We start from the raw sequence: 15,100 nt of genomic DNA on the forward strand, positions 1-15,100 counted from the left end.
CCCTCTCTGGCTTCTTTGGGTGCTGTACTCAACGTGTGTAGACCCACCTCTCTTACACATGCATATGCGCTTAATTAAAAATAAAAGTAAAACCATAAAAAATAGAATCCATTCTGTTCAGATATTTAGTTCTAGCAGTTTTTAAAATCATGTTTAAAATAACACTATTAGAGAAATTTGTGATAAAAGTTTTTCTTAATAAGCATGTGTAGGAGTAGAATTATTATTGAGTAAAAAAAATTTAAAGGTTCATGAACTATATTATTGAACAAAAAAGATCCTAAAAATGGGGAAAGACTTGACCCTAAAAGAATTATTATGGGGTTAAATTTACAAAGTAAATTTTAATTTGTTTTTATACTAATGATAGATGTGCTTTATTATTTTATGTTTCTGATTTTCATTTTTTTAATAAACAAAAACTTCTGTTACCTGTTTAAATTTAGTCAGCTGGGAACTGATTAAACTGACAGGAACTCAAATCTAATATCCTATTTGTCCTTATTTTTGTATCTAAAATGACAAAGATGGAAATTTTTTCATCAGTGGTATCTGACTGCTCTTTTTCTACTCATTTAGTCGGAACCAACTGTCAACATTGCCAGTACACTTGTGTAATTTACCACTGAAAGTCTTAATTGCTAGTAATAACAAATTGGTCTCACTTCCTGAAGAAATTGGACATCTCAGACATTTGACGGAACTTGTAAGTTAACATTTTATTTTTTGATTGTCCAACATGTCTGCAGTCTTCTCTATAATACAAGTCGAATACTAAAATCATTTTAAAAATAATTTTATAGTGTTTATTTAAAATATAATTAAGAAATATTTCAGTGTACAAGTGTTAATGTTGCCACACAAAATGGGGAAATGTCATTGGTTATTTTCTAACTAGCATTAAATGATTTCTGTGTTTCTGTGTCACTACATTTTTGAGGTATAACTTCATAATGAATTGAGTTTTCAAATTAAAAATTAAATATCAATATTTTTATGATTTTTTTCTTAGCCTTTATTGGTGTATGGGCACTCCACTCCAAAAGTTACTTTGTTTTTTGTATGGTTTTTTTCTTGCTGTAATCTTGGAATAGTAGCTAACTGTAATTTGTTAATATATATTTTCTGAGATACATTTCATTTTACCTACTATTATTTGTGAATACATAAAAAACCATCTCTTACTTAAGTATTTATGTTTTGAGTTAGTTTAACAGTCAGACTAGCCAGATGGTGGTGGTGCACCCCTTTAAGTCCTAGCACTTAAGAGGCAGAGGCAGGTGAATCTCTGTGAGTTCAAAGCCAGTCTGGTCTACAGAGTGAGTTTCAGGACAACTAGGGCTACACAGAGAAACCCTGTCTCTAAAGAAAAACAAAAAGATACTATTTATATCCTCATAATCATACTATGAGCTGGATTCTAATATTGTCTGCATTTTGTAGCTGAGGCACCAGTACTCAATGATGTAGTCTGCTAGAGGCTGTGTAACCATAACATGTTTCATATTGCAATAAATGGTCAAATGCAGCTGTGTCCATTACAGTTTTTGTGTGTGTATGGTTTATTGATAAAGATGGTTATAAACAGAAAAATGGTATAAATCTAGTTAGACAAATTAGATTATTGGTGGGGGATTTAAATATAACAGATTGTATGTTAAAAATTCACTGATATTAAATCTAGAGTTGAGATATTGAGCTATCTAGACCTCAGAAATAAAATTCAAAATGTGTTTTTTTGGGGGGTCAGTCTTTAGAATTTAGCTTGTTAGCACAAAGTAGGTGTAACTTATACTCTTAAGTTCTTTTATTTTTTTCCATGATATACAAAATATGAGCACTAATTTTTATTTAATATTTTTTCATGCAGTATAGTTTGATCATACTTTTTTTATTTCTTTTTTGAGAAAAGGTCTTTGTAGCCTACGCTGGCCTTGAACTCAATCTCCCTACCTTAGCTTCCCAGAGTCTTATTGTCAAATCATTTAAACTTGTAAATGCTTATCCAGTCCTAAGTACTCAACAGATTCATGTTTGAGATGCTGCTTTTAGTTTTCTACAGGAGGTACTAATTGATGCCCTCCTGCCCTCCTCATTCAGGGAGCCTGACAGAGGAAGGGTGAGTGACTTCAAAGCTGACCTTTCACCAAGCCCTCTGGCTTTCCTTCCCACTGCCATTCCTAAGTGGAAATAAATGACTTTCTATCCACACAGGTGCTTTCTGAGAGACACATCACACATTACTAAGACCTCTACCACAGGCTCGCTGTTCTTGCCTTTTCATCTTCTTTTACTACCCTTTTTAAATTTTGTTGCTTAGAGCAGTAAACTTCAAAGTCTTAATTTTTTATTCTACTTCAGTCATTAATGAATAGGAAAGGTGAAAATTATATTCTCTTCTCTTTTGAGAAAAACTAAGTAATGTCTGGGGCTGGTGAGATGGATCAGTAAGTAGGTAAAAGTGTCTGCAGCCAAGTGTATGCAGTTCAACTCCTGAGGCCCATTTGGTGGACAGAGAAAACCAAATCACTGTCCACTGGCCTCCACACACAACAGTTCCCTCCCTTGCTTCCTCTGATCCACAGATAAATAATAAGTTAATAAAAAGTTTTAAAGCTGTTGGAAGATTATTGAGGCTTATGATAGCAGCCTGACTTTGTAAGTAGTGTATAAATTACCTTTTGTCACCCATGAGTTGGAGGACTTTTAAGAATTGGAGTACAGCTTGAGCTTCCTTGTACTACTACACATGATTATGATTTTATAAGCTAGTCTGGCTGGCCTCAGAATTATGGAATTCGAATTTATTAATCTTGGAAGCTGTAGCTAGCCACTTTATTCAAACCCATTGGAATCAAGCTCTTAAGCAAGCTACTAGCAGGTTTCTGTATGTGTTTTCCATTCAGACTGACTGGATAATAGCAACCTGTTTTCCCATAGGCTTCGAATTGTATATACTTTATTATTTCTCTTTATATTCAATAAGATAAAAATTAGAGTCATTGTCTATATTTTAATTTTATGTTCTTGAACAGTCAAACTGATATTTTGAAAAATGGCTTTACTGTGAAATTTTTATCATTGTTTCATTTTTCCATTTTAATTAGATTGGTATAAAATAAAATATACTTTTTCTGCTTTACTTTTTCACCATTTTCATTGGATCTGATATTCTAGACCTTCTATTTATATCTTAAGTTATATCATTTTAATATCACAATATTATTTTTTATTATTTTGTGATTTTTTTTTTTATTTATTTCCCATATTGATCCCATTTCCCTCTCCGTCCCTCCCTCTCTCCCACCCTCCCATGTTCCCACCACCACCCTCCCATCCCATCCCTGCCTCCTACTCCACTTGTAGGGTGATGCCTTCCTGGAGGGGTCATCTAAACCTGTCAAGTCATTTGGAGCAGGGACTAGGCCCTCCCCCCTGCCTCTAGGTTAAGGGAGTATCCCTTCATGGAGAACGTGCTCCCAAAGTCCTTTTGTGCACCAGGCATCCTGGTTCCACTTGTCAGAGGTCCATTAGACTGCCCAGGCCTTCTAACTGAGACCCACGTTCAGGGGGTCTGGGTCGGTCCAATGCTGGATTCCCAGCTATCAGTCTGAGGGCCTATTAGCTTCTCCTTGTTCAGGACAGCTATCTGTGTGGGTTTCTGTAGACTGGTCTTGTCTTCCCTCTCTGCATCTGGATTCCAGTTCAGCTCAGTGTTTAGCTGTGGGTCTCTGCTTCTGTTTCCATCAGCTATTAGATGAGGGCTCTATGATGGTGGATAAGTTAGTCTTCAATCTCATTATCAGGGAAGGGCATTTATGGTAGCCTTTCCAGTGTTGCTCAAATTGTTGGTTGTGGTCAGTCTTGTAGGTCTCTGGACATTTCTGTAGAGTCAGTTTTCTCTTGAAATCTATAATGGCTCCCTCTTTTATGGTCTCTCTCTCTCTCTCTCATCTATTTCTCCCCTGACTCAATCTTCCTAGTCCCACGTGCTTTCCTCTCCTACATCAGAATTTTTCTATAACCTATATAAAATATAAAGAATTACTCAAAAGCCTATAATTAAAATAAATGAGAGTACAAACTATGAAGTATTCTTAGATATAGGATGATAATATATATATATATATATTATAAAATATATTTTTTTTATTACCAGGAAAGAATGTAGGTAGTATCTTGCCTAACACCATTTTGTAAGTATGTTAAAGCTAGCAGGTTTGTGATTAGAATAATCATACCTTTGTAACTCTTTTTAAATAGGATGTGAGCTGCAATGAAATTCAAACTGTACCTTCCCAAATTGGTAATCTGGAAGCCTTGAGAGACTTTAATGTAAGAAGAAATCATCTAGTACGCTTGCCTGAAGGTAAGAAACAATGAAATAATTGTTTTGTTGGTATTTGTCTTTTTATTTTAAAGATCTCTCAGACTGATGGGCACCAGTCAAAAAAATGTGTATGAGTTAGAGCCAGTGTTTGAGATCTGATGGCTTATTTAGTTAGCATCATCTACTAGATGATGCGCTTAAGAAACTGTTCAGAGCTGGGCCTCTTGGCATGGGCATGTTATCCCAGCTACTCAAGCTAACACAGGAAGATCACAGCATGAGCAACTGAGTGAAACCCTGTCTGAAAGTCAAAATTAAAAGGAGGAGAATCATGAGTCTCAGGCCAGTCTGGGCAATACAACAAGACCCTGTTTTCAGAAAGAGAGAGAGGAGAAGGGAGAGAGAATAGAAGAGGGTTGGGGATATAGTTCATTGGTAGAGCACTTGGCTAATACAGTCTAAGCTGGAGGTCCAGTCCTCACTACCAGCAAAACAACAACAAAAACTTGAGAGAAAAGTTTTGCTGATTCCAGTTTAGATGCTGTTGACTAATGAATTATTTTAGTTGATCCTTCAGGACAGTGTCATTGTGAATTTAACCAAGCATGACCATGGGTAGAAATGTAGTATGCTTAATAAAGTCTGGTGTGGCGCAGAGCAATTCTGCAGTTGGCCCTGGTTTATAAATGGGTTTTAAAAATTAAGTAAGATCAATGGAGTTTGAGTTGAACTTAATTTTATTCCTTACTAGAAAATTCAAACAAGGTCTAATTAAGCATGTTTAGGTGATATGCAGTAGCAAATGACGTGAGAGAGGGTAAGCTATCTTAGGTTGAATGTAAATTTTGGCATATGAATTTTAATGGCAGACATGATTAAACAAATTAAGCTTTATCAAGTGCTCACAAATACAGTCCCCCCACCCCCAGCTGAGGACCAAACCCAGGGCCTTGCGCTTGCTAGGCAAGCACACTACCACTGAGCTAAATCCCCAACCCCAAGTGCTCACAAATACAAATCTATGAAAGAAAAGGTTGCAAATGAAAATGAGAACCATTTTAATTAACTGCAGACTATATTTGTTTAATTTAATTGTAGAAAATTTCTTGTATAAATGAACTCCTGTGTGCCTGTCACATGGTGCTACAATGATCATCTTATGGTGATCTTTATTCACACACACACACACAATCTTCACACCCACGTTTCTCCACCCTAATTATTTAATCTATTAAGTAATCCATGAACATTTCAGAGTGTATATTTAAAAATAAGGAATCAGTCTTCTGTGATGGCATGTGCCCGAAACCTCAGCACTAGGGAGATAGATACAGGAGCATCTTGAGTATTGACTATAGAGAGACCTTGTCTCAAAACTAAAGAAGAAGAAAAACCAGCAGCAATAGAAAGAAAATCTTCAGAAATATTTTCATAACAATAATCTAGGTTCTATAAGATATGACAGAATTTATAATAAATATTATTTAACTAATGATGTTTTTGCTTTTGCTGTAAAGTCTAAGCATTGTTCCAATTTGATGAAATGAAATACTTAGTTCTTAAATACATTTGACATTTTGGATCTGCAATAAACACATTAGAAAATTATTTTCTCAGTTCACCTTTATACACTTATCACCACACACTACCCGGCATCCCACATGTTCTCACTGAACTTGTTGGGTAGCCTTCACACAGACACTGTTTGCCTTCAGGCTTTTCCTCCATTGTCTGTTGGCATTTGTCACCAACTCAGTATGGGAACAGAAGCTCCCAGTAAACAAGAATTATGACCTGTGTCCTAATAGCCTAACACAATTCATTCATATTCTCTCCCTTCCTCCTCTCTCTCTCTGTCCACTCTCTCCTCTCTCCTCCTTCCCTCCCATAATTGAACACAAGGCCTTGTGCATGTTAAGCAAGCTGCTATTATTAAGCTATGCTATCACTTTTTCTTATTTTGTTTTCATTTTGAAACAGAGTCCAACTTGCCTTGGCTCTCCTGAAATTTTCTGTTCCCTGTCTTGTCTCCTAAGTAGCTGGGACACCCACTACCTTAACAGTGCCAGATTCAAAAGTTTTCACTAGGGCCATCTCTTTAGTCTGGGTCTGCTTATGGATGAAAATACTGAAGTTTGGAGTTTATGTGTGTGTTCAGGCTTTTTCCCTGAAGTAGACTTTCATAGCATAGCCTAGGGAGTCTCAATTTCACACTCCTCCTGCCTCAGCCATATGAGTGAGTACTGGGATGGCAGGTTACTGCCACCATACCTGGCAACATTGAGATTTTGATGAAAATTTGGGTTTTCAGGAGACAAATATAGTGAAATTATTTTATTATCTAATTTATCTCTTTTGTAACTTGTTTGGAATATAAATTACACAGTTGTAAATGTTTAATTGCCAGGTTTGTAATCAGCATGTCAACTAGCCTGAGATGACAGGAAGTTTATTTTAACATTAACTAATAATCTGCAGCATTGTATTTGGTTGGCAACATATCTTTTGTTACATTGCCATTTTCATTTAAATTAATTTTAACTAAGTAATTATCATTCAAAAGATAGTAAAAAGCTTAACAAAGTTATTAATATTACTCACCTTTTCCACACTTTATTCTCACCTTCCCCCAAACCCAAGTTTCAGTGGCCAGGACCATTTTCATTAACTTTATTGGCTATTTCATCTGCTATTTCTTGACTTTTTAAATGGCAGTTTGGGGAGGGGAGCCTTTGTTTGTTTTTGAGACATGATCTTGGTATATAGTTGTGGCTAACCTGGAACTCACACTGTTATAGCCCAGGCTGGCACTTCTGCTGGCACTCTTCCTGCCTTAGCCTCCTGAGTGCTGTGGGTATGGTGCTGCACCTAGCTGAAGGGTGTTAAAGCGTGGTAGCTAAAAGCATGAGGCCATCTCTAATCTCACTCCTCATGACCAGACTCTTCAGTCCGGAAGACTTAAGCTTATTATCCCTTTTCCCTTGGTCACTGACATTCTGTGAGGGTGGCTGCCATAGTATGGGCTAGCTCTCTCTGTATGCTGTTCACTTAAGGACACTCAGAAGACTTTGAGACATTGCTTGTTTGACCTTTTCCCTGTTTTGTTACATTTGTGTGTGTGTGTGTGTGTGTGTGTGTGTGTGTGTGTGTGTGTGCGCGCGTGTGTGTGTGTGTGTTTGCTTGCTTGCTTGCTTGCTTGCATGGTGTGTGGTCAGAAGGCAACTCAGTTCATTCCTTCTATCATGTGAACACTTGGCAGCAGGCTTCTTTGTGCAGGTTTTGTGGGTTTTTTGTTTGTTTGTTTTTAAGACAGTCTCCCCATGCTCCCTGTGTAACCCTGGCTGGCCTGGAATTCACAAGGATCCTCCTGCCTCTCTAACTCCCAAGTGCTCCCAAGTCTTACTGAGTTATTTTGCTGGTCTTTCTCTCTTTTTAATAATTCTTTCTGGCTTTTTTTATTCCACTTTTCCAAATGAATGTTATATCTTAATCTTTGATCCTTTGATTTTTCTTATCATCCCTTTCTTCACTGTTTTGTGTTTAAAACATTCTTGAATTTTTAAATTTTTTTTAGATTTATTTATTTTTATTTTATGTGCATTTGGTGTTTTGCTTGCATGTATCTCTGTGTGGAGGTGTCAGATCCCCTAAAACTAGAGTTATAGACAGTTGTGAGGTGCCATGTGAGTGCTGGGAATTGAGCCCAGGTCCTCTGGAAGAGCAGCCATACTCTCAATTGCTGAGTTTTAATTTCAGAAGTTCATTCAGAATTTTTAGTTTCTACCATCATATGTAGAATGCTTGTTATTCTGTGACTTTTTAGGGGGGAAAATCCTTTAAAGTGATTCTGTGTTGTATTTCTCTAAAATCAAAGACATTCTAGCTTTTCAAATTTCCTTCTGTTCCTATATTCTTGTTTCTTTTTCCTATCTTTCTCTTATTCATTTTTCTTTCTGTCTTACATGTGGTTGGAGATCTTTCAGTTTCAGTGGGTCATATGTAATCTGTACACATCATCATAGAGGTTCTGAATTACTCCATGTAATTATTTGTCTTAGTTAGGGTTTCTGTTGCTATGAAGAGACATCATGACCACACCTTTTAATTGGGGTTGGCTTATAGTTTTAGCAATTTAGTCCATTATGGTCATGCTGGGGAGTGTGATGGCACGCAGGCAGACATGGTACTGGATAGGCAGCTAAGAGTTCTATGTCTGCATCAGCATGCAGGGTAAGTCACACTAGGCCTGACTTAAACATCTGAAACATCAAAAACCCACCCCCAGTGACACACTTCCTCCAGTAAGCCTACACCTCCTAATAGTGCCACTCCCTATGAGCCTGTGGGGGTTAATACCTTTCACACCATTATAGTATCTAAAGACCTTTTACACGAGTAGTTTCTGCAAAGAAAGAAGTGGCTGGCATCTCTTCTATATGATTGCATCTATTTGTAATTACTGCCATTCGGGAGTGGGGCTGAGACAGGTAGGTGGAAGAGATGGAATTGCCGACATACATTCACTTCCCATTGAGCCTCATTCCGTAAGTCCAGAGCCTTTTGGTACCATTTCATTAGAGAATAACTTTTTAGCTCCTGTGGTGTGACTGAGTGCCCAGCTAAGTGATTTGGGAATGGGGACACACATTTGCTGTTTATAAAGACCTCTATCTAACTTCTTTGTTACCATCTTTTTTTTTTTTTTCTTTTCTTTTTTGAAAGTGTCTAGCTTCTGAGAACTAAGCAGTCCTGGGAAAAGGGAGAGGAGTCAGACTGCTTGATTTTTGGTAGTTTTCCTATCTCTAAGCAATCAGATTTTCTTTTATACCTTGCCAATCACTAGGAATAGAGGTAAATGATCTTTGACTCCACCACATTTAACTGGAAGCACTTGTAAAAACCGTATTTTTAAAATGTCAGTGATGGTTGCATTTTCCCTCTATGCAGAGCTGGCAGAGGTGCCTTTGATACGACTAGACTTCTCGTGCAATAAAATCACAGTGATCCCTGTGTGTTACCGGAACCTCAGGCACCTCCAAGTGATCACCCTGGAAAACAACCCGCTGCAGTCACCTCCTGCACAGGTAAACCCAAAGGGATGACTTCTGTGGGAAAGGTCTCTCAAGAGAGACTCTGTGTGTCATTGGCCCCACCCACAGTGCCCTTAATAAAAGGGATGGCACAAAGGTTTTGATGTTTCCACCAGCACTTCCTTTCACTAGCCTGACGCTTATGTGTGCACCCGAGGTTGACAGCCGGTGTCTCGTCAGTCCTTTTCCTCCTTACTGTTTTTGTTTGTTAGTATCGGAGAGAGCCTCCCGTCTCCAGCTCCTGATGTATGATATACACTGCCGTGCCCAGCTTCTATGTGGGCACTGAAGATCCAAACTCAGGTCCTCATGCTTGCACAGAAACAAGCATATTCCTGGCTGAGCTTCTCCCCAGCCCTTGGGCACTTTAAGTTGAAGAATGCTTCAAAAACTAATTTTCTAGTAAAATTTTAGCTTCTTTTATAATTTTTTGGAATATATAAATGCCATAAGCAGCAACTTTTCAAACTAAAAATTATCACTATATTCTTGTTATCATTGTTTTTGTACCTTCCTGTTTCCTGAAACAGTTTCTCATTTAGCCAATTGTTTCATTTGTTTGTCAGTGACTGAAATGAAAATAACAACTGTAAGGCAGCTTATACCCTATAATGTTTAAAACATTTGCCAAGCCCATAATTTTCACTTTGAAGTTTCTTTTTTTTTTTTTTTTTTTTTTTTTTTCCTCATTGTATCTGTACACATGTGCTCTGATGTGTGGAATTCAGAGGACAGTTTCTTGGAGTTGGTTCTCTCTACCTTTATGTGAGTTCCAGGGATCAAACTCATTATCAGCATCATAGGCAGCGGCTACCTCTACCTACAAGCTGTCTCTCCAGTCCTCACTTTGCAGTTTTTAAATAATTTTGTATCAGCTAATGACAGTCATTATAGAATCTGTAAAAGTTATATTTGAACTTTATAAGTACAAAAAGGTGTGTGTTAGTTGGTTTTTAATCTGTGACAAAGTACTTGAGAGAAAATAACTTAAAAGAAGGAAGGCTCCTGGTTTCAGAGGTTTTAGCCTGTGGTCAGCTGGCTTTGCCTGTGGTGAGACATAGTCATGGCAACAGATGTGTGTGGTAGAGGAAGCTGCTCACCTCACAACAGCCAGGAAACAGGAACAAAGAGGAAGGCTTCAGGGACTGGATACATCCTTCAAAAGCATACTCTCCGTCCTGTTTTCCTACAGCCAAGCTGTCTCCTGCTGTACTGTTTAGCTGTGAAGTCATCTTACATTAATTCATTGATCACATTAGAATCCACTTGATCCATTCACCTCTTAGAAGCTCACTAGCTAACAACATTAGTCTTTGAGGACATTTTTAGACTGAAATTATAGAGAGTTTCATCAGCCTAAAAAATTTGTTTGACTCATGAGAGGTCATAACAAAATTATATGTGTATAAATTTCTCCATTTTATCATTTCCAGTTTTTTCCTACAGAAATTAGCATTAAAAATGTAATTATACATGATTAATTAATACCTAGAGAGAAATCTTAAAAGTCCTGAATGTGTATAACAAATGAGTATGTTAAACTTACTTGGTGTGTAAAAGTATTTAGAATCATAAATTTCTTCTGTTCCTGAAACAGTATTTATAATCACAGATTACTTCTGTTCCTGCTAAAAGACAAAAATCCTTAAATCAACACTGAACCAGATCATAGCTTTTTTAATTAGTGCACTATATATTTAATATCGATGCCTTAAAAACTCAATTTATGTTACATAAAAAGCTAGTTATGATTTATAAAGCAGAACACCATGGGTCTGGAGAGGTGATACAGCAGTTAAGAATACTGATTCTTTTTCCCCAGGGACCTAGGACCACTACCATGTATCTACATGGCTGCTCACAACTGTTTGTAAATCTAGTTCAAAGGGTACTAATATCCTCTCCTGGCCTCTGTGAGCACCAGGCATGCACATGGCACATAGACATGCATGCACACAAAACATCCATACATATAAAATAATACTAATTTTTTAAAGACCATTTATATTTCGGATGAAGAGTAATTTGGCTGTGTTTGTTGTTTTATTTAGATATGTATAAAAGGCAAAATCCACATATTTAAATACCTGAACATACAGGCTTGTAAGATTGCTCCAGATCTGCCAGATTATGAAAGGAGACCCTTGGGATTTGGTTCGTGGTAAGTATGTTTTATTCTTCTGTTGTAGTGCATTACAGGAAAAATCAAATAAACTTTAGTCTTAAATTGCCTGAAGTGTTTGCCTGAAGGAAAGTAACTCTCTTCTCAGAATGCTTTTATCAAATAGGAACTGGCTGCATAGATCCTACAAAGCGTAGTTCTAAGTCAGTCTCTTAAAATTTAGGCACTGTTGACCTTGTAGTCCAGGCAGTTTTTTTCAGGGGAGGCTCTTCCCATTGTGTAGATGGTTAGCAACACCATGACCCCACCTCCTAGGTGCTAGTAACAGTTGAAATGTTTCTAGATAGCCAGATATTGCCAGTACCTTAGCTCTGCCACTTGAAAGTTTTCTGATTTACAGCAAGTCGTAAGTGTGAAGAAGCTGTTGAATGTTGATATCACTTTAAGATCTTTTTAGTCTGTGAATCCCTTAGCTACATACCACATGCCTTGTAAGATGTGGAACAATCTTAAGTGTTGGAGTTAAATGTAAAAGCCTTCAAAAAGGTGCAATAGATATCTCAATAAAGATGCCGCGATGCTTGACAGAGAACTTCTCAGGCCTTTGTTTAGGATTTGTCAATTTTTGCTAAAACCTCAGTCCAGTGAGCTTGTTTTGTAATTTTCTAGCCTAAAATAAATCAACAAATGTCCATGTAGTTTATAAAAACGAATGTAAGTAAGCAGGCGTTGCTAAAGTATATTAAATATGTATCATGTTCAGAAAAGGCAATTTATTATTGTTTTTATTAGAAATTATTAAAATGAAACATCTGTTTTACAAAGGAGTAATCTGAAACTGAAAACTTCCCTTACATACAACAGGATTTCTTGGGGAAATAGTGTGTTACTCACTCCACAGGGATTTCACTCCTGCCCTTCGCTCCAGACTCTGCTAGCCTTATGGTATTCCTCACTCAGGAGCATTCAGTATACACAGTAATTACACAGGAAATAGTGAATGAAAGAAAAGCTGATTTAATCAGACAAATACTGCTTTCCTCCACTTTAAATCATCAGGAAGATCTTTGTAATGACATTCCAGGGTGCTTAGTCTGGCTATTAGATTAAGGACTTAGACATTGTGAAGGATATTTGAGCAGCAGCTCTAAAATAGTTGCTTAAGCATTAACTAATACAGCAAAGAAAATGAAATTCATACTGTAACCATACCTACCAGGAACACCCTCGGTTCCATGTTCACCTCTCAGGATGGAAGCAGGTAAAAGATGCTAAGGACATGACAGCTGAGCTTTGAGCAGTTGGTAGAGGCTGAGTGTGGTGTACTGTGCTCTGTGTAGACCTCTTGGAGGAGGAGGGTTCTGGCAGTGATGAATTTGAAATGACTCAGATCCTTATTGCCAAGAGTTCATTTCCCATCTATTTTCTCTTTCTCCTTGTTTTTTTTTTTTTTTTTCCTAGCTTAGTTAATTGTTTATAATATGGAAACACCTGTTATGTATGGATGAAAGCCTTGATCTTCCTATTTTGTTTTAATTAAAAATGTTTTATATGGCCAGGCATGCACTTGGGAGGCAGAGGCAAATGGATCTCTGTGAGTTCAAGGCCAGCCTGGTCCACGGGGCTAATTTCAGGACAGGCTCCAAAGCTACAGAGAAACCCTTTTTCGAAAAAACAAAAAAACAAAAACAAAAAAAAAAAAATTGATTTATATGATACTCTTACAAGATGTACAACAATTCGAAGTTGGTTTTTCTTTTGCGTATACATAATTGATTTTCCCTGGTGGAGTTGGTGATTTTTAGAAGGAAGACTTTCCTCTCCTGAAATAGCAGAGTAGGAGCATGAAATTGCTACTGCTGCCATTGAGGTTTGAATGAAAGCTGGCTATAATGATGGAATGCAGATGTATGTTTGAAGTTTCGCCTGAAGAGATGGTAATGAATGGTGCACTTTGATTGAGGGCTGGTACACTGTTTGCAGAACCTGTTTCTCTGGGACCTGTTCTTTAGTTCTGAGGCTGCCCTAATTTATCTTTGTAAATATTATAGTACTTATGTTATTTTAAATATATAATATGAAATATATAGAATATTAAGTTACCTGGCAAAGGACTTCAGTACATGCTTGCTAACAGATAAAAGGCTTGAATTTATGGAAAAATGTTCTTTCAGGTTTCTAAGTAAATGGGAAACCTAAATAACATAAAGATGTCATTTCTCTCCAAAGGAATTAGAAGTTATAGAAGTATTCCATTACAGTATCTGTCATAATCTCTAGTTATGGTTACTAGTTAGGCTGTTTTCTGTATTTTCCATTTTTTCAGACACAAACTATTGTTTCAGAATGTTCTAGAAATATTAATTTGGTACATATATGTGGATATAGCTGACCCTCTGTTTCCATGAATTCAACCAAGTACAGATTAAAAGTGTTTGGGAGGGGTGAGGGTGGGAGGAAAAACTTGTGCTATAAACATTTATACTTTTTTCTTGTCATTATTCCCTAAACAATACAGCACAGCAGCTATTTACATGGCCTTTATATTACATTAGACATTATCAATAATCTAAAGATGATTTGAAGTTCATGAGCAGAGGATCCAACTAGGTACAGTGACTTGTGTCTATAGTTCTACCCCCTTAGAAGGCTTAAGCAGAAGGATGGCTTGAACCCAGGAATTTGGACTCACCTTAGACAACCCAGTCTCTAAAAACAAACAAACAAACAATAATAGCAACAATAAAAAACCCTGCTGGGTATGGTGGTACATTCTCCTCAAGTACCAAGGAATGAAATGCTGTACCTTCCTGCTTTTCTTTCAGAGGTACAGATGCATAGAATTGCATTAGAGTTGCTGGTTATTTGTCTAAAGTGTAGGCATGGAGTTAGAGGCTCTTGGTTCTGAGTTTCTGTCTTCTTAGGGTACTAAGCTGCTTAACCTTTCTAAACGTCCATTGTCAGTGTAACCTTTACACTCTTATATTCTGGCAGTAGTTCTAAATATCAAATACTCTAAATCTAAAAGTTCTTAACATGACCATAAAAATCTATATAAATAATTCAGATGGAGTCCAAACCTCCTAAAGAGCCCCTTAACTCTTTGAATATTCAGTACAAACTAGACAGGCAAGTACTTTCAGTTCTTAGATTTAGCCATTTATGTTGGGTTTCTTGTTTTGTTTTTTGGAGGGAGGGGGTTGAGATAGTGTCTTAATTGTGTCACCTTGGTTGGCCTGGGATTCACTCTGTAGACCAGGCTGGCCTTGAATTTAGTTCCACCTGCCTCTGCCTTCTGAGTGCTGGGATTAAACGTGTGCACTAACATGCCTGGCCAGATTTAACTTAATGCTTGTGTATCTGCTTTTTTGTTTGTTTGTTTGTTTGTGTTTGTTTGTTTTTGTTTCTTTGGGTTTTGTTTTGTTTTGATTTTGGTTTTTCCAGACAAGGTTTTTCTGTGTAGCTTTGTAAACCAGGCTGGCCTCAAACTCACAGAGATCCACCTGCCTATGCCCCTCCCACCCCATCCACCCATGTGCTGGGATTAAAGGCATGTGC

General features: G+C 37.2%; 1 protein-coding gene across 6 annotated transcripts in view; it reads left to right on the forward strand.

Annotated features, from left to right (window-relative positions):
* Positions 1-15,100, forward strand: part of Lrch3 (leucine rich repeats and calponin homology domain containing 3) — an 88,512-nt gene that overhangs the window by 31,069 nt on the left and 42,343 nt on the right. For all 6 annotated transcript variants that reach the window (XM_051191366.1, XM_051191369.1, XM_051191365.1 and 3 more), the window contains exons 3-6: positions 580-706; positions 4,264-4,369; positions 9,278-9,414; positions 11,472-11,581. In XM_051191366.1, coding sequence (XP_051047323.1) covers positions 580-706; positions 4,264-4,369; positions 9,278-9,414; positions 11,472-11,581 — 480 coding nt within the window. The remainder of the gene's footprint in view (positions 1-579; positions 707-4,263; positions 4,370-9,277; positions 9,415-11,471; positions 11,582-15,100) is intronic.

The sequence above is a fragment of the Phodopus roborovskii genome, unplaced genomic scaffold, assembly GCF_943737965.1.
Source record: "Phodopus roborovskii unplaced genomic scaffold, PHOROB, whole genome shotgun sequence".
Taxonomy (NCBI): Eukaryota; Metazoa; Chordata; class Mammalia; order Rodentia; family Cricetidae; genus Phodopus; species Phodopus roborovskii.